Source organism: Durio zibethinus, chromosome 17, assembly GCF_047325235.1.
Source record: "Durio zibethinus cultivar Kanyao isolate XHJ-2024 chromosome 17, ASM4732523v1, whole genome shotgun sequence".
Taxonomy (NCBI): Eukaryota; Viridiplantae; Streptophyta; class Magnoliopsida; order Malvales; family Malvaceae; genus Durio; species Durio zibethinus.
Genome location: NC_143178.1, coordinates 19,597,952 through 19,619,174, shown reverse-complemented (window position 1 = coordinate 19,619,174; position 21,223 = coordinate 19,597,952). Strand labels below are relative to the sequence as shown.

The window sequence follows — 21,223 nt, the reverse complement described above, 5'->3', positions numbered from 1 at the left end:
TTCTTGTTAATTTCGCTTGCAAAATTTGTTTCATCTATTAATAGTGGATGAAATAATTTTTTCTTGGTTTTACTATACATTTTTAGTCGTGGTCGTAAAAGATAAAGTTTTTAAAACAAATGGAGTGGCATTATCCTCGGAAATGAGTAGTTTGCTTTCAACTAGAAAGTTTTGGCTTTGGTTAGAAGGAATATAATACTGTTGATCGGACAAAATTTATATGAAAATTTTCATGAAAATTTTCAGGTAAAATTTGTAAAGTTTTTTTTTTTTTTTTTTGTAAAATGATTAATAAAAACATTAATAAAAAATTCAAACCAATAAATTAATAGAATTTAATGTGAAGATTATTAATATGTAAAAAAAATTATTTAAAAAATTATTTATAATTTAAAGTTGATCGATATTTATTCAAAGATAAATATTTTGTTAACATTTTTACTAAAAATGTTTATTTAAAAATATATATTAAAATTTTTTAAAATTTATGCACACTTAATCTATATAACAAAATCTTTTAATCTATCAGTTTTGATTTTTAATTTTAATTTTTATTTAATTATTTCTAATAAAAAACTTCATGAATTTCATCTAAAAAATTTTATCTAAGTCTTTTTCATTGTGTTGATCAGGCTCCAAATGCTTGGCAATTTGTCCCTATGACAATTTTTTTTTTATGCAAACCAATGTATAAAGATGCCAACTTCATGAGATGGATTTTTTTTTTCTAACTAGATTTGATAGTCTGAAATATGATATGATAATATGATATAAGTATGATATGAAAAAAGATAAGAAAGTAACATGATTTAAAAATTTTAACAATAATTATCTATAAGTTTGATAAAAAAAATTATATTTCATATTTTTTTATGTCTATATGAATTATGAAATATAATTTTAATATAAAATACGATATGAATATACAAATTATCATTATTTTACATGACACAAATATATAAATTATTTGGTCTATTCACAACTATTTAAAATCCTTTTATTAATGGCTAAAGAGTATAAAAAAACTCTAAACTATAATTAATGATCTAAGTCCTTTTTTTTTTTTTTTTATGGCAAGTCAATCTTTCCAAGATTTATTTGCATCCAATTATGCCCTTATTTAGATAAAAATTTAATACCATTAAATTTTTTGCTAAGTAAGATAAAATTTTATTTGAAATCAATACAATAGATAAAAGTTTATCACTAACATTATTGATATATGTAAAAATTAAATCAAATAAACTATTTTTTTTCTTCTCTATTTTTTTGTCCATCTCTCTACGATCCATTTAAACATTCAATTAATTGTAATTCGAGAATTGATTGATTAAATTTTAACATATAATTAAATTTTATCAATTTAAAATTTCAATTGAATCAAAATAGAAATTTAAAGGTTTGAGTGATTATAATAAAATATTAAGAATTTAGAATTTATTCGATACATAAGATTATGATAAGATATGATAAGATAGCATTATGAATATGATTATATTAAATGATTTAATCATATTCTGTATTTGATGTGTGTAATAATTAAAATAAGATAATTTATTTATTGATTAAATTTTTTTTTTTAAATTTATACAATTAAATTATTGATGTAATTTTTAAGGATATAATAGAATATATAAATTTAATCCCATAAATTGAAAATAATCTTTATATTTTGAAAAGATTGAATCATCTTATATTAAAAAAATGATTAATTTTTATTGTAATCTTATCTTTTTTTTTAAAAATATAAATCACATAGAACATAAAATAATTATAATTTTATCTTATCGAGAATTTTATACACTAAATATAACATAAAATTATTATTAAATTATAATTTAAGGGCATTTATGATCCCTTACTCTTTAATTTATCATTTCAATTCAAAATAAGTGTGTATTTAATGACACGATTCGTCATAAACCGATACATAACGTGTCTCTATCAGCATCTTCCTTTTTACATTAAAAAGGTTAAGCAAAATTAGGTTTTATTGTCAACAAACATCAACAAACAACCCTGGCATCTATTTTATGAAAAAATAAATAAAATAAATAAACATGTAAAGTGATCATAAAATAAATAAAGAGTATATATTATATTTAGGATATAAATAAATAAAAAATAATTGATAATAAAACAAATAAATAATTGATAGTGACAAATACAATAATTTTATAATAATAAAATATCATTTGATTTAAAAAAGTATATATTATATATTAAATTTGTCTTTTGAACTAAAAAAAATAATTTTGTTAATAAAAGTATTAAAATATTTAAAAATAACTATCTAAATGACGTATTATATTTAAGTTTTAGTTAGGGAATAAAAAATGAATAAAAATGTAAAAAAATACTAAAAATTTTGATAAAGCATTAATTGAAATAGTTAGATTGAATATGAGATATTAAATTTTTTTTTTATTTTAAAATTAATTTACATTATTCACTTATAATATTATTATTTCTATTAGTTATTCATGTGTTAAATAAATATCTTATGAAAATATTAAATAAATGATTATATAAATATCACATATTATTTAAGTGTAATCAAGGATAATATAATAAAAAAAATTATTAGATAATTTTAGATTTTGTGAATAAAATACAAAAATTTTACATTTAAAAAAAAAAAAAGAAATCATTTATACTTTCTCCCAAAATCACTTATCCTCTTGATATTTAAAAATTTACAAATCAAACGTCCTAACAAAATGATGCTAACCCAATAGAGAAACTTACTAAAAAATGAAAAGATAAAATAAAAATTATGTATTTTAAAGAGAATTTAAGTCTTTTACGTTTTCTTAAAAGTAAAAACTGAATTTAAATATAATGTTGTATTACTAGGAAGTAGGAATATATATTTTTTGATGGTGTATACTTGGAGTACATTAAGAATTATTAAAGAAAAACTCAATTGTTGAGAAAACGGGTTGGTTTGATCACACTTTATTCTCAACTGAGTCAAAATAGGATTTTGGAGGAATATTTGAAAATATAAAAAATAATATAATTTATAATTTTAATACAATTATATAAATTTAATAAAATAAAAAATATATTTTATTTTAATATATCAACATAAATTTAACACAATTTTATTTTTATCTTTTATGTATTTAAAATCATACGAACATAATAAAAATACACTTAATTTTCTGCTCTAATTCAATTTAACCGGACGCTGCTCTGCAAAGCAGTGGCTGGTGCCGGGGGATTTGGCTGGTCGAGGATTAAATTGCTGTGGGGACACGTTGCATTGGACCTCAACAAATATAATAATGTAAAATTAAGTTGACCCAATAAATAAAAAAAAAAAAGGTACCAACAATGACACCATTCTGCTTTATAAACCATAATGCAAGTTGATTTCCTCATCGTCTTATCCTCGCCCTCAAGCACCAATGTCCAAATAGCATTAGTAGACGAGCATTATTAACGTTCCTGTCCCACTTGCCCCATTGCCTAACTGTACTGTTCACTAACTTTCCACGTAAAAACAAATGCCAGCAGTGAGCAGTCCACAACCCTCTGCCACTTCCCAACCCCACCACAGATTTATAAAAATTTCTAGGTATATTTACGTTTTCAGAGAGTTCTCAAAGTTTTCTATTTGGACACCACACGTTTCATTCCTCCAAAGCCTGGTGGGATTTTCCTTTTTCTTTTTGAGTTAAAAAAGGAGTTTCTTTTCACTGTTTTGATGGCTTTGAATTTGGTTTCTCCTCCTGATATTAAGACCATCTCCTTCTTGGATTCAGCGAAGGCTAGCTCCAATTCCCTCCCCAAGCTTTTTCCAGGTTTTTTTTTTTTTTCCTCAGCTTACAAGTTCATTTTTTTTCCTTGCTTGCTTGATTTCCATGCTAGGCATATGAGAAACCCGAAAAAAAGGTTTTTTTTTTTTTTTTTTTCTTTAAAACCCTGAAAAAGCTTCTCTCTTTGTTTCTTGGGTTTGGATTATAATTTTAAAGATTGGTGTTTTGTGAATTTTAAGGGGGGATTGTTGTGAAGAGGAAAGACTATGGCACTACGTTTGGGAGGAGAGTACAATGTTCAGCTCAGGCTCCACAACCACCACCGGCATGGCCAGGACGAGCTTTTCCTGAGCCTGGACGCAAGACTTGGGATGGCCCCAAGCCTATCTCCATTATTGGTTCAACTGGTTCCATTGGAACTCAGGTGAAAAGGGGGAGAGAGAAAAGCCTTTTATCTTTTAGATACTAAACTTTTTGGCCTTTTACCGTTGAACTGTCTGGCCGGCATTTTGCTCTAATTTTAAGCCTGCATGTTTTGATTGGCACTTGATCAAGTTGTTTAGAATCATAATTTGGTGTTATGTAGACGTTGGACATAGTTGCAGAGAATCCAGATAAATTCAGAATTGTGGGGCTTGCTGCTGGTTCAAATGTGACCCTTCTTGCTGAACAGGTAACTATTTAGTTTTCACCGAGTTATGGCAACTTATACTGCATTAGTTTTCCAGTTTCCAATAAGAACCATTTTTAGATGTCAAACTCGCATTTGAGTAACTTGATTCATGGACTAACATGATTGATGTCATAATCCGTTGGTACTTCAGCCCTATGTGGTTGTGCAGTATAATCTCATATGAAGCGGTTTCTTCATATGCTTAAAAGTGTTAGAATAAAAATCATAAACAATTCCCTCTACACAAGATAAAAGATTTAAAACATGCATTGGGTTTTTGTCGAAGCTTTAAGGGCTGATAATGTTTCTGCATATTACAGGTGAAGACATTCAAACCTCAACTGGTTGCTGTTAGAGATGAGTCTTTGGTAAATGAACTCAAAGAGGCTTTGGCTGATATGGAACAAAAGCCTGAAATTATTCCTGGGGAACAAGGAGTTATTGAGGTAACCTATGATTTAGTTCATTATTTCTTTTCTTTGACTATATAAAGCCATTTTCATTGTTTAGATTGTTAAGCTTAAAAGTTTTTCCAGGTTGCTCGGCATCCAGATGCTGTGAGCGTAGTTACAGGGATAGTAGGCTGTGCAGGATTGAAGGTACTCATTGATCTTTTTACTTTTTCCCTCCATTTGGGCATGTCCCACATCCTGCCTTTTCAACCCTGTGATCCATAAAACTAGGAGCTTTCTGTAAAGGCTGCATTTAAGATTTTTTGGTCTAGTTTTATTGTAATATGTCATATAAAAAAACTGAATGCAGTTTAGGCTAATTGAAAGAAGAAGATTAGATGTTTAGCAGAATTTTAAATTTGTGATTGGATTATTGTACTCATGTGCCATGTGCACACAAGCCACAGAGAATTGTATGCAGATCTATTTCTGCTACCTCTATGTATTGCTTCTTTTGCATCCACTGAACAATGTATATTGAAGATATTATGAACTACATTTTACTGTCAAGAATTAGGATATGTAAAGAGAAGCAAACAATTTGTTGTTTATTAAATTATATTGATTAGCTCACTAAAATCTCCATCTTTTATCTTTTTGTAGCCTACTGTTGCTGCAATAGAAGAAGGGAAAGATATTGCTTTAGCCAATAAAGAGACCTTGATTGCCGGTGGTCCTTTTGTCCTTCCTCTTGCTCACAAGCATAAAGTAAAAATCCTTCCAGCAGATTCGGAACATTCTGCCATATTTCAGGTATGAAACTATAAGTCAATGAATAAGAGTATCTGAAAATTGCTCATTGTTCAGAGATTCTTTGACAATTATGTTGTTTTCTTGTTGGTAGTTGGGCATCTTTACATTTTTCTTGGTGTAACTTATTGCGACAACTTGCTTGACCTGTTATTTTATCCTTCAAGTCATTCTTGATAATTACAGAACAAGCTCATAGTGTTTTGTTTCTTCAGTGTATTCAGGGATTATCGGAAGGTGCACTTCGGCGTATTATTTTGACTGCTTCTGGTGGGGCTTTTAGGTGTGGAATCATAATTTATGTTAGATGATTAAGTTTGCAAGTTAGGATGATTAAGCTGCATTGAACAATTTGCTCACATTGTTTCTCATAGGGATTGGCCTGTTGATAAATTGAAAGAAGTTAAAGTAGCTGATGCTTTGAAGCATCCTAACTGGAATATGGGGAAAAAGATTACTGTCGACTCTGCTACCCTTTTCAATAAGGTTTAGTTTTATCAAATGTTTAATTCAAAATTACAAGCAGTGTACTTTTCAATAAAGTATGTTACTATTTAAAATGTTACCCTGATCTAAATTACTAGCATTAAGCATTTTCTGTATATGACAGGGTCTAGAAGTCATTGAAGCCCATTATCTCTTTGGAGCTGAGTATGATGACATTGAGATAGTAATTCACCCGCAATCTATTATTCATTCAATGGTTGAAACACAGGTTTTGCTCTTAACTCTGTCATGGTGGCTACTGGTTGGTGATGCCATAGATTACACATGTTCACTTTTTACTTTGTATGGCAGCTGTGCCATTGAATGGCAAGATGTAGAGGATGGAGATTGGAATTCAATTTTCATTTCTCATCATTATTTTTTATTTGCTTATTTTCAGGATTCATCAGTGCTGGCTCAGTTGGGATGGCCAGATATGCGCTTGCCAATCCTCTACACTATGTCATGGCCTGAAAGAATTTACTGCTCTGAATTAACTTGGCCTCGCCTTGATCTTTGCAAGTAACTAGCTTGTCTACTTTCAAATTTTACTTCATTACTAAATTTTTCAAAATTTGATTGGGTTTCATTCAATTTACAATAATAATAATAATAACCCTGTGCCTGGACATTTTATATTACATTTTATTTACATCATGTTATGTTTGAAACTTTTTATTGGCTGAAAAGGAAAATTTATTGGAAATGCGTTGTCACTGTACTCATTCTCTTGAGTTAAATTGGTTGATGGGTGATACAGGCTTGGTTCATTAACTTTTAAGGCTCCTGACAATGTGAAATACCCCTCTATGAGTCTTGCCTATGCTGCTGGAAGGGCTGGAGGCACCATGACTGGAGTTCTTAGTGCAGCAAATGAGAAAGCTGTAGAGCTGTTCATCAATGAGAAGTAAGGATTTTGTTTCTTGATGTTATCTTGTTAGCACATCTGGCTTTCACTTTACAGTTTTCTTTCTGCGTTCTGCGATCCCCCTATGTGGATTTTTATTTTTTTTAATGATAAAAATACTTGATGAGTTTTATGCTTGAAACCTCTTTTACTGACTATAATTTATATATGAGGAACTTTAAACCAATTAGATAGAGCAAATATCAAAACAAACTAAAATTTTTTCCAATCCACTCTACATTTCTAACCATGTAAAAGTCATAAAGACATGGACTACCTTTCAGTTAATATTTGAGATGTTGGCCGCCATACATCCCACATTTATGGTTTACTGTTTACGCTTTAAAAGGATATCATAGAAGTTGTGAAACAAATGAAATAATGTTATTTATCAAATTTTGTTTTATAACATGAATCTCTATATCTAAACATATATAGAACTGTGAAGTATTCTCTATTCCTCAATCAATCCATGTTGAGATTCACTGGCAAGTTTCATGATTGACCCTTTCTTAACTTTACCATGAAGCATGGGAAAGAAGGATATCAAGAATGATTCTTATCCCCAACTTAAAACCTTGTAGCACCCTTCCTACGATTCCTGAACTCTTCTTTTTCACCTTCACAAAACTCCATTGCTTTTAAATGTAAATCTTTTTTTTTCCCTGTTATTTCTTCTGACCATTCCTCAAAAACATTTTGCTTAATATATGCATGACTTGGTGGTTTTGTCATCTTCTTTGGAAAAAGTACTACTAGCATTTTGGAAAGAAGCTGGATGTCTCCCGGTCCCTGGAATTAGGTTGAGTCAATATATAGTGATGATCGTTGAACTTTTTGTTATCATGATACGAGGTTTAAATCGGCGGGCGTATGTGCTGCTCCATGCATTTGCTTGCTGTAAGAACCTGGTGACCTGGAACTAATAAATAGTTTCCCTATTTCAGGATCAGCTATTTGGATATTTTCAAGGTGGTGGAGCTAACTTGTGAGAAGCACCAGGAAGAATTAGTGGCCACTCCTTCCCTAGAGGAAATTATACATTATGACTTGTGGGCACGAGATTATGCCTCCGGTTTGGAACGCACTTCCGGTCTAAGTGCTGTTCCTGCATGATTGATGACTTGCTCATGTTGGCCAGTCTAACAATGGCTCCATCTTGAAGACAGATTTTGAATTCATGCCGAAGGCTAGCGAACTTGAAAAAAATTTGTGGGGGCATTAAGCAAATGTGCACCCCTGAATAACATTCCCTTGCACAATTGTACATTATCAAACACATTACGTAGTATTTGATAGCAATAAAATGATTATTTAGCTTGTATGACAAAAATAGGGGAAGATTAAAGTGCAGAGGAAGAAAGTGGAGAACAATGAAGATTGCTTTTTGCGGTACAAAATGTTTTCGTTTGACTATATTTAACGGATAACAAAACAATCTTTTGTGAGACTTGGTCATCACTCATCATATGGAATGATTTGGCATTAACGGCTGTCTTAACATTTCCTTTCATTTTATCTCCAAAAAAAAAAAAAAAAAATCCTTTCTTTAAGTGCCCTTTGGTTCTCATCATCTTGGATGCATTTTGAGAATAGAATCACTGAAAGGTTCTTGAGACAAAGGAGGGAAATATGTATGTTCCGTATCCAAGCATGCAACATTTTAGCAGTTATATACTAAAATGTCTTTCTAATTGAGACAAAAAAGTAATTCATGAATTAAGCCAAGGGATATTAGTTATAAAATCTGGATCAGGTTCAGCTCAATTTAGATAATTAATGAATAAATTGGATTTAAAATTGATTAATTAGTTGTTAATGGATTAATTAAGAGAACAGATCATAGTTTGAGCCCAACCCAATGCGTTTGGGTTCCCGTAAGCATAAGCGGAAGTAATAATTCATAACTACATTGATTTAACCCAATATAAGAAAGCCTAAAGAGTCCAAGTTACTAAAACTTGTTAGGCTTAAATTGATCTACATTTTGAAATAACTAAAACTGCAAGCGTGTTTGTCAAACGTAAATTTGCTTTTTGACTTTTTGTATATTTTGAAAAAAAATTCCTATTGGCTTAACTTGAAAATTCAAATTTAATTGATATTCAAAGAAAATATTTTCCCTTGGATTTAATATAATCTCAGCAGTATTGCTTTAAAGAAATGAGAATTTTCAAATGAACTTAGAGCTTTTGTTCTTAGAAAGAAAAATGTATTAATTTCTAATCTTTGTAAACATTTATTCTTAGATTTTAAACAATTAATTTGAAAATTGTTTTAACGCTTCATACTAAATCCCTTAAAATATGGTTCCTCGAATGAATGATTTTGGACAAATGAATTTGGGATTAAATCAATTTTTAAACAATTAATTTGAAAATTGTTTTAATGCTTCAGACTAAATCCTTTCCTTAAAATATGATTCCTCAAATGAATGATTTTGGCTAAATGAATTTTGGGATTAAGTCAATTTTTTTCAAGATCAAATAAGTCAAATATTTTAAAATTAAATAAAAGGATATATCCTTTGTAGACACTGAAATTTATCTAAGATGATTCAAGTGTTGTTCGATTTTTGTGCTTGATTTAAATGTTTCAATTCGAACAAGTTACACGCTTCAATTAGATTAAGCTCGATTAGGTTTTATTTCGGATTAATTATTATTATTATTATTATTTTTAGAGGCCCAATTTTAAAACCTAAGTTTCTTATTAATGGCCTAATTGCAGTCTAAGTTCAAAGCCCATTTTTTTTAAAGGCTCGAAGTCCAATGGAATCCAATTTTCAAATTTAAACCCAATTTCACTTTTATTTTATTAATTAAAAATAAAAAATCATAAAAAAAGAAAAAAGAGCAATAAAAAAAATAGAAGAACAATAAGAAAAAGAAAAAGACAACCAATAGGTACTGGCCAGCAAGCAATTGCACGGACCACTGCCCTATAACCAAACCTTGCAACAATACCCTCAAAGTAGGCTGTAGATCACAACAAGCCAAAATGATAGATAGCAAATTTTTATTGATAAAATTAAAGACAATTCATATTAAAGAAGTGGGTAAAGGGCTGATCTTGAAAAAAGAAAAAGATACACAAAGAAGAAACCTTGCCAAAACCCCTGCTAGCCCTTCATCTGCACCTTTCACAAACCCAGTATAATCTCCAATCATAGCTCTAGCCTTTTGCATGTCCCAATCCTTCCATTTCACCAGCTTTAGCCTACATGCACTAGCTCCAATCAACCCTGCATGCACCAGCCCTTCTTTCACTCACCATAGCACAACTTTTTCATCAGCCACTAACCAAAAAACCCAAAACTCACATTCATCACCCATGCACAAAAAAAGCCTTTTCTAGTCCTTGTCTAGCACCATTTCACCATTTTCAATGTCATAACATATAGATCTATAGACCTACTGCTAAACATATATTAAATTCAACGACCTATAATTTAAGCCAATAATTTTGATATCAAGCCATCTATCATCCAGATAGTTCAAACATTAGTGCAATTTGGATGATTACCCCATGATGACCCTAACTTTCATTTTTCTATTTTTTTAGAATTATGCAATACTTTTAAGTACAATGGAGTATTAGATGATGCAATTAGACTTAGGCTATTTCTTTTCTTTTGTAGGGACAAAGCTAAGAATTGGCTATCATTACTACCTTCTAGCTCCATCACAACATGGAAGGATTTGGTTCAAAAGTTCTGTGCAAAGTTTTTCCCACCAACAAAAACCTTAAAAATGGGAAATGAGATCACCACATTCTAGTAATATAATGGTGAAACTTTGTACAATGCTTGGGAAAGGTACAAAGGAATGCTTAAAAAATGCCCACACCATGGATTACCATGTGGTCGCAAGTCCAGATCTTCTACAATGGGCTTAAGTCCAGATCTTTTATAATGGGCTTACTCCTTCCATAAGAACCACCAATGATTTTGCAGTTGGAGATGCTATCATGAACAAGACTATTAAATAGGCTTATGAGCTAATCGAGGAAATGGTAGCTAATGATTATAAATGGCGAGTTGAGAAAGATACAATTGGCAAGTTTGAGCTAGATGCCTTGTCCACCATCACATATCAACCCACCACTTTGACCACATGGCACCACCTGACCCAAGGCCTATTCAAAAAGAGCTATTTAAGGAATTGAAGTAAGCCATATTCCTAGAAGATTGCAGCCCTTAACTTTTACAACTCGTACCCAAAAAGCAAAAAGATCCAGGGTGTTTTACTATACCTTACAAAATTGAAAAGTTAAATTTTTTTTATGCTCTGTGTGATCTTGGTTCTAGCATAAATCTCATGCCTACTAATATTTTTGTGCAACTAGGTTGTGGAGAGCTGAAACCTGTCGAGTTCAACATTGAAATTGTTGACCAGTCTATGACATTACCACAAGGGATGTTGAAAAATGTTTTAGTGAAATTTGTTAAATATGCTTTCCATGTGGATTTTACTATCTTAGACATGGAGGATGATGAGTCTCCATTACAGATAAGAAGACCTTTCCTATTTACTGCCAAGGCCGTAATAGATGCGTATGATACTAGCCTTACCTTTAGATTTAAAAATAAAAAGCTGAAGTTTGTATTTGGAGGGTATGGCGTGCTTAGAGATGGTGTTAGTGTAGTCAAGGTAAAGAAAACCCTTGACTGGATATCTGCAAGCACACAAAATCGTACCAATTGATATGTTTCCACAAATAATTGAAATTCAATTTCTTGATCTGTATCTTCAATTTTTGGAAGCTTATCAAGTTCTTCTATTAAGCCCCGATCCATGAACCCACAAAATCCTTCAAATTGTATCTGATTCAACCCAGGTATTGTATACATTTCCCCATTTTCATTCCCGAGCATTTTGAATTTCCCATTTATCAAAAAAATCCCATTCTTTTCTCATTCTTCATCGAATCATATGAATCGATCTAATATAATGATAAGTAGAGTATCGTTCCAATGGATAGTGTATATACTGAGAGAATCAAGTACTAAAGTTGTCTCACCCTATCTTATACTTGGAACACTTAAAAAAAAAATGCAATTAAATAAACTAATATGCAAACCAAAAATTAAATAAATTAAATTACTAACCAAATTTAACAATGCAAAAATAGAAACTTCAATGCAATAAATTAAAATAACAACTTAACATTAGTGCAATAAATTATTTAAATGCTAAAGCAGTCCACTAATTAATGCGGTAAACTAAAAAAGTTAAAAAAATTAATGCAGTAAAATAATAATAATGCAGTAACTCTATAATAGTCCTAAAATAACATGCAGAAATTTGAACTAGTGCAGAAAATAAAAAATAAACAATGCAGAACAGAAAAATTAAAAGTTGAAAGTTATGCAGTAGCTAAATTAACAATGCAGTAAATTGAACAAGAGCAAAATTATGTAATTAACTTAATGCAAAAGCTAAAAACTAAGTGCAGTAAAATTTTAAATTGCTAAAAACAGAAAAATTAAACCTAAAACTAATGCAGAAAAATTAAACGATGCAGTAAACTAAGTGCAATATTTAAAAACTAAAGCAGCAAAATATGCAGAATTTTCTAACTATGCATGAAATTAATCTAAATGCAGAATTATGTAAATAAAATGGTGCAGTGACTAAAAACTTAAATGCAGAAAAATTTTAAAGTGCAGAAAATAGTAAATTACACTTAAAATAGATGCAGAAAAGTTAAAACAGTGCAGGAAAATTATACAATAGCCAAAACAGTGCGGGAAAACCGAATATAAAGCAAAAAATAATCCCTAAATTATGCTAAACTTAATTGTAGACATGCAGTAAATTTTGCCTAAGCTAGAATACCTAAAAACTGAAATTTTAAAACATAAAACTCATGAAAACCGAAATCAAAAGAAACATAATAATAGAAAACAAAATCAGCACCTAAACCTCAATTAAGCAAGAACAAAAATTAAATTTGAAAACTTCAAAGAGATTAAGAGAACATGAATACGGAATTAAAGAACTTAAAATTAAATTGCAAGGACCTGAAATTAAAGAAAACTTAAATTGTAAACTTAAATTTAAAGTCGCAAGAACATAAAAATAAAAATTGTTTTGAGAACTTAAAAGAATGCTAAAGAATACTAGAAAAAAAAAAACCTTAGCAAAAACTAAAGCTAAAGACATAGGTTGGTTTGTCACTTCAACTACACACTTTTTCTAAGAAGAATATGATGTATTTATAGGCAAAAGAAACCCTAAAATCCCTAGGTAGGTTCAGCTGAAGTTGGGCTTTAAGAAGACTTCATAGTTTCGGTTGGACTTGGTCTCTTTAATCCAAGAATGCTTTTTTTAATTAAACTTCAACAAAGACTCTTAAAAAGAAAGCTTCTAGATCTTTACTATACCATAACTTATCATTAGCAACTCTTCCATACCATATATCAACTTACCAAAAATAGAATCTTGCCAAATCAAGAAAGTTATTTTCGGCCTTACTAAATTTAGCTTCCAAAAAAGTTGCTTCAATTCCTTCCATCTTGATTTTGATCTTCTCTTCCATGTTTTGGCTTGAATTCTTGAAGAAAAATCAGAAATTAACTTCATCCAAAAAGCTTCCTAAATGCTCATACACTTGTATTTATAACCCATGCATAACCTATTGCAAGTAGAATTAGAAATAGTTCCTCACTAAGAAAAGAAATCCAACTCCAAATAGGAAAAATAAATAGAATTGCCATCTCATCATCCCACATCATGTTCCTTAACCAATAAGAAAACTCTTTAAATGTCATGTTATCCTATAGTAATCCCATGCATGTGCACCTACACAAGCTACCATGGACTTGAAATAATGGGAAAGTACAAATTTGCCCCTATTTATTGCCAAAATTCCTTCTTCAATTCTTTGCATGAATTTTCATCTTATTTCTTCAAGATTCATCTTTCCATTTTCATTAGACCCCATACAAGCCAATCTTGAACTTCTCTCCCATTCTTGAACTTTAGGATTTCCAAGAAAATCAAAAACTTCCAAGAACATCTCAACCATCCATAATATGGTCAAGAATCATCAAGAAACTTCACGTATCTTCAAGAATTACAAAGAATCATTTTTATCTTCAAGAAAACCTACAAAACAGAAAATTCACCCACTTAGGAGTAAAAAGAACATTATTTTGTTAAGAACTAAGCAAAAATTAACCATAAAAGCACTATAAATAACTCTATAAAATAGAGTTATCAACCCTTAAAGAGTCACACCTAATAGATAAACCTTTTGAACCTCTAAATCATTTAGCAACCCCAAGCTTCAGCATGTCAACCCTTCAAGGAATTCAAGTTCTATATATGTGATCCCTACTAGAAGAACTAGTACACTTCCTAAAACAAAGTCTGTTTATGTCATTCCACAAAGAAAGAGGCAACAAGGTAAGCTCCCTCCAATGGGGTAAGATGATTTGCATAGATTTAAGGATTGTCAAACTTGACCAAAACTAGTGTTGCTTGGGAGGTAACCTAAGTCTTACTTTAATGGTTATGATTTTTTATTTCTTTATCTTTTATTAGGACAGGTGTGTTTTTAATACTCTTGTTTAAGCTGTTTTGTTTTTAGGGGTAGAGAAAAGCAATGAGGATGCCTCATGCAATTGTGTTTTGATCTTGAAAAGAAATTTGGGGAGTATTTCTTTTTCCCTTGTTTTGCTCTTGACACATGATTCCATTCAAGTGTGGGGGGAAAAGAAAACTTTTTGACTTAAAGGATTTTGAAATCTTAACCCATCTTTGCTTTCAAACCAAATTGACTTGCTAAATATTCACATAGTAGAAGTTACACATATTCTTTTAAAGTAACTAAAGTATGATATAGAGTTTAAGTATAGATATAGTAGAACTCGAAAAGAATTCTTAAACATATCTTTTCTTTATATATGATTTTTATGCATATATTTTTATTTTTTTTAAGGAAATGCTATGATTTTTGTGAAAGTTTATAAGATGTGGATTTGCATGAGATTTGAGGATATGAATAAGTGTTATAGAATTCACCTACTCAATATTTGAGGCATGTATTTGACTCAAGAGATGATTTAGGTAGTTTTTTAGACCATTTGAACCTTTTTCAAGCTACCCTATGATAATGCATCCCTACTACTCTTACTTTGAGCATAATATATTTTTCCCTTTTCTTTAATTATTTAGCCACATTACAAACCCAATAACCATTTTTTTAATTGCCTAAGCAAAAAAGTCATGCTTGGTTCAGACTTCTTTCTTGGCTAAATATTATGGAGTCCAAGTGAGATTAGAATTGCATGCAATCTTCCTTGTATGTGGCCAAATACATCATTGGAGAGTTCTTGTGCAAATGAAACTCTATGGTTGCATAAATGTGGATCAAGGTGGGTTGGCAATGAGCTTTCAAAATTGGGCCAATATTTTTCCTTTGCATGCTTGCATGCATGGCTTGCATGAAAATGAAGTTTTTGAGTTTGAAAACCTAAAACCATAAAAATAATATGAAAAGCACCAAAAATGATCCAAAATTTAAATTTTAGCACCATTTTTTACATGTAAAAATAATATATATTTAGGTGCTACCACACCCCCACACTTAAATCTTTGCTTGTCCTTAAGCAAAACGTCAAATCAACAAAACTAAAGAACATTATAAATATTGACAAAGTAAAAAATAAACAAAACTCTTATCATGTACTATTGCATAATATAAAGTTAAAAGTAAATGCAGAGTCACAAGAAATTCCTTCAAAAACAAGTTTTCAATCTCTTATGCTATTGACACATATAGATCTACTCAATTTTTAATTCATGCATATAACTCAAGTAAACAGAATGTAAAACACTACATCACATTTCAATTCAAATATAGAATAGATTTCATATGTTTTTTTTCTCCATCCCTCTTCACTAATATTAGACCTTCATATTTAATTTAAGATTAAAAGGTCTTTTATGCGTGTAATGTAATGCTTGGGTCAAGATAGGAAAAAGGGAATTTTTAAGCTAAAAAACCCTAAGGTTACTTTCTTTCATCTTGTTAGACTTTGAACAAGTGGAAGTTTTTTTTGAAACTTGACTTGTAAGGCATCATTTAATTTTATTTTACTTTTTTCTCTTTTGTTCATGGCTTTTTTTTTTTTTTTAACTTAGACATTTTTTACTTTTATTAAGCTTTACCTTTGCTTTTGTTGTTTTTTTTTTTTTTTTTGTTTTTTTGCCTTACCTTGCCTTGCCCTTCCCTTCTTTTCAAATACATAAACATGTCCATACACAAGTAAGCGCAATGGGTTAGGTCAATAAAAGAAAGGATAATGATAATCAAAGAAAATGTTTATTGGCTTATTATATGGCCAAATAAACAAAGAAAAGGATTAATATAAAAGACTCAAAATAACGGTACTAAGGATGCCTTATCACAGGGTGGCTTGTAAAAGGCTCAAACGGTCCAAAAACTACCTAGATCATCTCTTGAATCAAATACAGTCTAGGATTTATCTCAAGGGTTGAGTAGGTGAATTTTGGAGCACTTATTCAAATCTCATGCAAATCCACATCTTATAAACTTTCACAAAAATCATAGCATTCCTTTAAAAGAGAAAAGAAAATATATGCATAAAAATCATATCCAAAGGAAAGACATGCTTAAGAATTCTTTTCATGTTCCACTATATTCGTATTTAAACTCCATATCATACTTTAGTCACTTTAGGAAAATATATGCAACTTTATACTAAGTGAGCATCATAATGATATTTAGCATGTAAATTTGGCTTAAAAGCAAATATGGGTTAACATTGCAAAATCTTTTAATATCTTTTAAGTTCAAAAAGTTTTCTTTTCCCCTCTCACTTTTGAATGGAACATTATATTAAAAGTACAAAGGAAAAAGGAATACTCCCAAAATTTCTTTTTAATGTCGAATCTTAATTGGATGAGGCATCCTTCTTTCATTCCTATAAAAACAACCCAAATAAAAACATTAAAAACATACCCATCCTAGAAAAAGAAAAGTTAAGAAAACAAAGATCATAACCATTAAGTAAAAATTGGGTTGCTTCTCAAGCAACGCTAATTTTGGGTAAGCTTGACCATAACTAATTCTATGGCTCTGATAAACATACACTTCCTTCATTTGTCTTATGGTCCCTCTTTGGTGAAATTTTAATCGATGCCCATTAACCTTAAAAGGTTGTTTTTTTTCTTCGTCCATGATTTCTACAATTCTATAAGGAAAAACTTGGATCATAATAAAGGTTTCATTCCATCTTAACTTTAGTTTACCGAGAAACAATTCTAATCTGGAGTTAAGGATCAACACTTTCTATCCTGGCTCAAAATTCTTTTTCATTACCTTTTTATCATGCCATTGCTTCATTTTTTATTTAAAAAGCTTGGTATTTTCATAAGCTTGCAATCTAAATTCATCCAATTCATTTAATTCTAGTAGCTTTTTTTCACCAACTAGAGTTTGATCAAGGTTTAAATTTTGGATGGCTCAATAAGCTTTACACTCTAACTCCATAAGTAGATGATAGGCTTCCCATAAACTAATTGATAGTGAGACATTGCCAAACGGGTCTTGTATGCCATCTAATAAGCCCATAATGAATCATCCAAGTTGGTTACATAATCTTTTTAAAAAGGATTGACATCTTTTTGAGAATCTTTTTTATCTTTCTATTATAAACTTCAGCTTGCCCACTTGTGTAAAAGTGATATACAGTGGCAATCTTGGGGGTCACTCCATATTTGGCTAGCAATTTTTAAAAGATTTGATGCCTTCATTACTTGTAATGGCTTTAGATGTACCAGACCTTGAAAAAATATTTTTTTTCAAAAGGAGTAGTACTACTTTGGCATCATTAAAAGGTGAAGCAATTGTTTTAATCCATTTTGAAATATAATCCATAGCTTGAAAGATGTATAGATTCTCATAAGATGACACAAATGGCCCTATAAAGTCTATCTCCTAAACATTTAAACATAGTAGGCCAATAGAAACTACATTGTAATACCTTAGCTGTCATTCTTTCCCCTTCATAATGCCCTCTATGCTCTAAGCATGGCATTGTTGTAAAATGCTTTCTACCTTCTTTTCAAGAACATATCTTCTTAAAACCTGATCTTTGCATAGTTTAAACAGGAAAAAGGTTATCCCAGATGTAATACTTAACATCATGTAAGAATTTTTCTTTTGTTGATAAATTAAGTTAGGCGGGAAAACATTACCTGTGAGATATGGCCAAGAGTTGTTCATTAAAAAAGAACTCTTAGATGGCTTTTTCATCTTCATCTTTTTGTTTAACCCTTGACAAGTAATCTACTACATAGTTTTCACACCTTTTTTTCTCTTTTATCTCTAGATCAAACTCTTGTAGTAATAGTACCCATCTAATCAATTTGAGTTTTGCATCTTTTTTCATGATCAAATACTTGATGGTAGCATGATTTATGTATACAACCACATTTGTTTCCATTAAATAGGGCTTAAAATTTTCAAGTGCAAAAACTATAGTAAGTAATTCCCTTTTTATTGTAGCATAATTGAGCTATGCATCATAAAGAGTCTTGCTTGCATAGTGAATGCGATGGAAACTCTTATCTTTTTATTACCCTATTATAGCCTTTATTGCAAAATCATTTGCATCGTATATTAATTAAAAGGTTGTTTCTAATCAAGCCATGAAAGAATAAGTGCAGTGATCAACTTATCTTTTAAAAGTTGGAATGCTTTTATATAGTCAGGGGTGAACTTAAACTTGGCATCTTTTTCCAATAGTTGGCATAATGGCTTAGAAATTTTAGAGAAGTCATGAATGAATCTTCTATAGAAACTAACATGTCCTAGAAAACTTCTAATCTTTTTTACTAAAGTTGACTAAGGTAGTTTTTCAATCATATCTATTTTGGCTTGATCCGCTTCTATCCTTTTTTACAGATAGTTTATGTCCAAGTATAACCCCTTTTTGAACCATGAAATGACATTTTTCATAGTTTAGTGCTAGATTAGTTTCTTCACATCTTTGGAGTAACTTAGAAAGTTATCAAGACATAGTTTAAAGTTATCACCAAAAACTAAAAAATCATCCATAAATACCTCTGGGATTTTTTTTACCATGTTCGAGAAGATTGCCATCATACATCATTGGATTATTGTAGGAGCATTACACAACCCAAAAAGCATTGTTTTGAAGGTGAAACTACCATAGGGACATGTGAAAATGGTTTTCTCTTGATCTTAAGGGGCTATGTGTATTTAATTGTAATCAGAATATCCATATAGTAAGTAATAGTACTCAAGTTCTACCAACCTATTAAGCATCTGGTCTACAAATGGCAAAGGAAAATGATCCTTGCGAGTGGCTTTATTCAACTTCTTGTAATCCATGCAAACCCTCCAGGCAATTACCGTTCACATAAAGATCAGTTCATTATCTTTATTAGTCACTACTATCATGCCCCATTCTTTGGTGCACACTAAACTAGACATACCATGAGTTGTCTAAAATTGGATAGATAATTCTAGTGTTTAGCCACTTAATGACTATTTTCTTGACCACCTCTTTTATATTAGCATTTAAGCGCTTTTACTGTTCAATTGTTCCCTTTTACTTATTTTTTAGATGGATTTTATGCATGCATATAGTAGGGCTAATTCCTTTGATGTCTACTATTGACCAGGCATACACCTTTTTATAGTTTTTCAGTACTTTTAGCAACTTTGCCTCTTGCTCTTGGCTTAAAGTTGAAGAGAGAACAATTATGAGAGTGGCTGCTTCATCCAGGAATACATACTTCAAATGGAATGACAAGGGCTTCAATTCTACCTTTGGGGGTTCTTTAATTGATGGTTTAATGGTTACTTTCACCTTGCATTCTATTACTACATTGGTGATTATGACTTTAACTACTTTTTAAGCTTTTTTGTGTGCTTTCATGTGAAAGATCTCCCTTTGATCATGCATGTTTATTGTTAGTTCCCCCTTATGCATATTAATTATGGTTTTTCCTGTCCTTAAGAAAAGTTTCCCCAATATGACTAGCATTTTGACCTCTTTATCAATTTTTAAGATCACGAAATTTGCCAGGAGCATTAGCCTTCTTATTTGTACCATTAAGTTTTCAACCACACCTTCAAGGTGTTTGATAGATCCATTAGCCAACTTTATTATGGTTGTTGTTGGTTCAAGCTTTCCTTATCCTAATTTCCTGAAATCAGATATAAGGCATTACTTTATGCTGGCACCAATATCACATAAGAATTTCTCAAAATATTGATTACCAATAATCCAAAAAATAGTAATACTTTCTAAATCACTTAGTTTTGGTGGTATTCCCTCTTGTATGATAATGCTGCACTTTTGGACAATTGCCATAGCTTCATGATCCTCCCATCTTTTTTTTTTTTGGATAAAATTCCCTTTAAGAACTTGGTATATTTACGCATGCATTCTATAGCTTCAGAAAAGGAATGGTGACTTGTAAATTCTTGAAAAGTTAAGCAAATCTTGCATATTGCCTATTTTTGTCACTAGAGTCTTTGAAGAAATGAAATTTTTGGATTTTTTTACCTTGAAAGAACATCTGAGGCATGTTTGTGAGTTTCTACACTTATCTTTGGTAACTTGGGGATCATTTTTGGAGCAAGTTGTTCACTAGGTAGAGTTTTTCCACTCTTTAAAGTTATAGCTATCACTTTATCTTTTTGCCTTAAAAGATCGTTGGCTAATGTGGTAATTTAAGATTACAAGCTTTCATTGGATTTAGTTTGATCTTGAAGGGTAGATTGTTGATCTGTTATGGTTTTAAGGATAAGTAACTTATGGTGTTGAATGAATTGGATGGTTTCAGATGCTCTTTCATAGATATCACAAGAGAAAAAAGGGCTTTGTATAGCATTCAAATGGTTGGCTTGGGATTAGTTTCCTAAGACTTCAATTTTTTTGGTGAGGACAACTAATTGGGAAATGATAGAAGTAATAACATCAACATCAAATAAACCAGCAAAGTTTTTACTAATCTTTTTTTTCATGCCCCACTAGTAATTGTTAGCAACCATCTATTTTATAAGCTTATTTGCTTCCTTAGGAGTCTTGCTCATAATTGCCCTTCTAGCGGCTAAATCTGATATAGTTTTCATGGTTGGTGTGAAACCATTGTAAAAACTCTAGATTTGGAGCCACTTGGGG

General features: G+C 30.6%; 1 protein-coding gene and 1 non-coding gene across 2 annotated transcripts; one reads left to right on the top strand and one right to left on the bottom strand.

Moving 5' to 3' along the window:
* The first annotated feature begins 3,344 nt into the window (after positions 1-3,344).
* On the top strand, positions 3,345-8,480 carry LOC111282839 (1-deoxy-D-xylulose 5-phosphate reductoisomerase, chloroplastic-like). The gene is made up of 12 exons (XM_022871102.2): positions 3,345-3,809; positions 4,004-4,188; positions 4,351-4,437; positions 4,758-4,883; positions 4,974-5,036; positions 5,493-5,642; positions 5,855-5,922; positions 6,014-6,125; positions 6,250-6,354; positions 6,526-6,647; positions 6,886-7,032; positions 7,980-8,480. The coding sequence occupies exons 1-12, from the start codon at positions 3,713-3,715 to the stop codon at positions 8,146-8,148; spliced, it is 1,431 nt and encodes a 476-aa protein (XP_022726837.2). The 5' UTR covers positions 3,345-3,712; the 3' UTR covers positions 8,149-8,480.
* A 2,301-nt stretch (positions 8,481-10,781) lies between these two features.
* On the bottom strand, positions 10,782-10,888 carry LOC149514089 (small nucleolar RNA R71). Its single transcript, XR_016329461.1, has one exon. It is a non-coding gene; the product is annotated as a small nucleolar RNA R71 (small nucleolar RNA).
* Between the last annotated feature and the right edge of the window lie 10,335 nt (positions 10,889-21,223).

What these genes read in the sequence shown, in the direction of transcription:
- LOC111282839 (XM_022871102.2), top strand. Translation starts at nt 3,713, where the DNA reads ATGGCTTTGAATTTGGTTTCTCCTCCTGATATTAAGACCATCTCCTTC. An exon ending in GGGAACAAGGAGTTATTGAG is followed by an intron (nt 4,884 to 4,973) that starts GTAACCTATGAT and finishes AAGTTTTTCCAG; the next exon opens with GTTGCTCGGCATCCAGATGC. An exon ending in ATTCAATGGTTGAAACACAG is followed by an intron (nt 6,355 to 6,525) that starts GTTTTGCTCTTA and finishes GCTTATTTTCAG; the next exon opens with GATTCATCAGTGCTGGCTCA.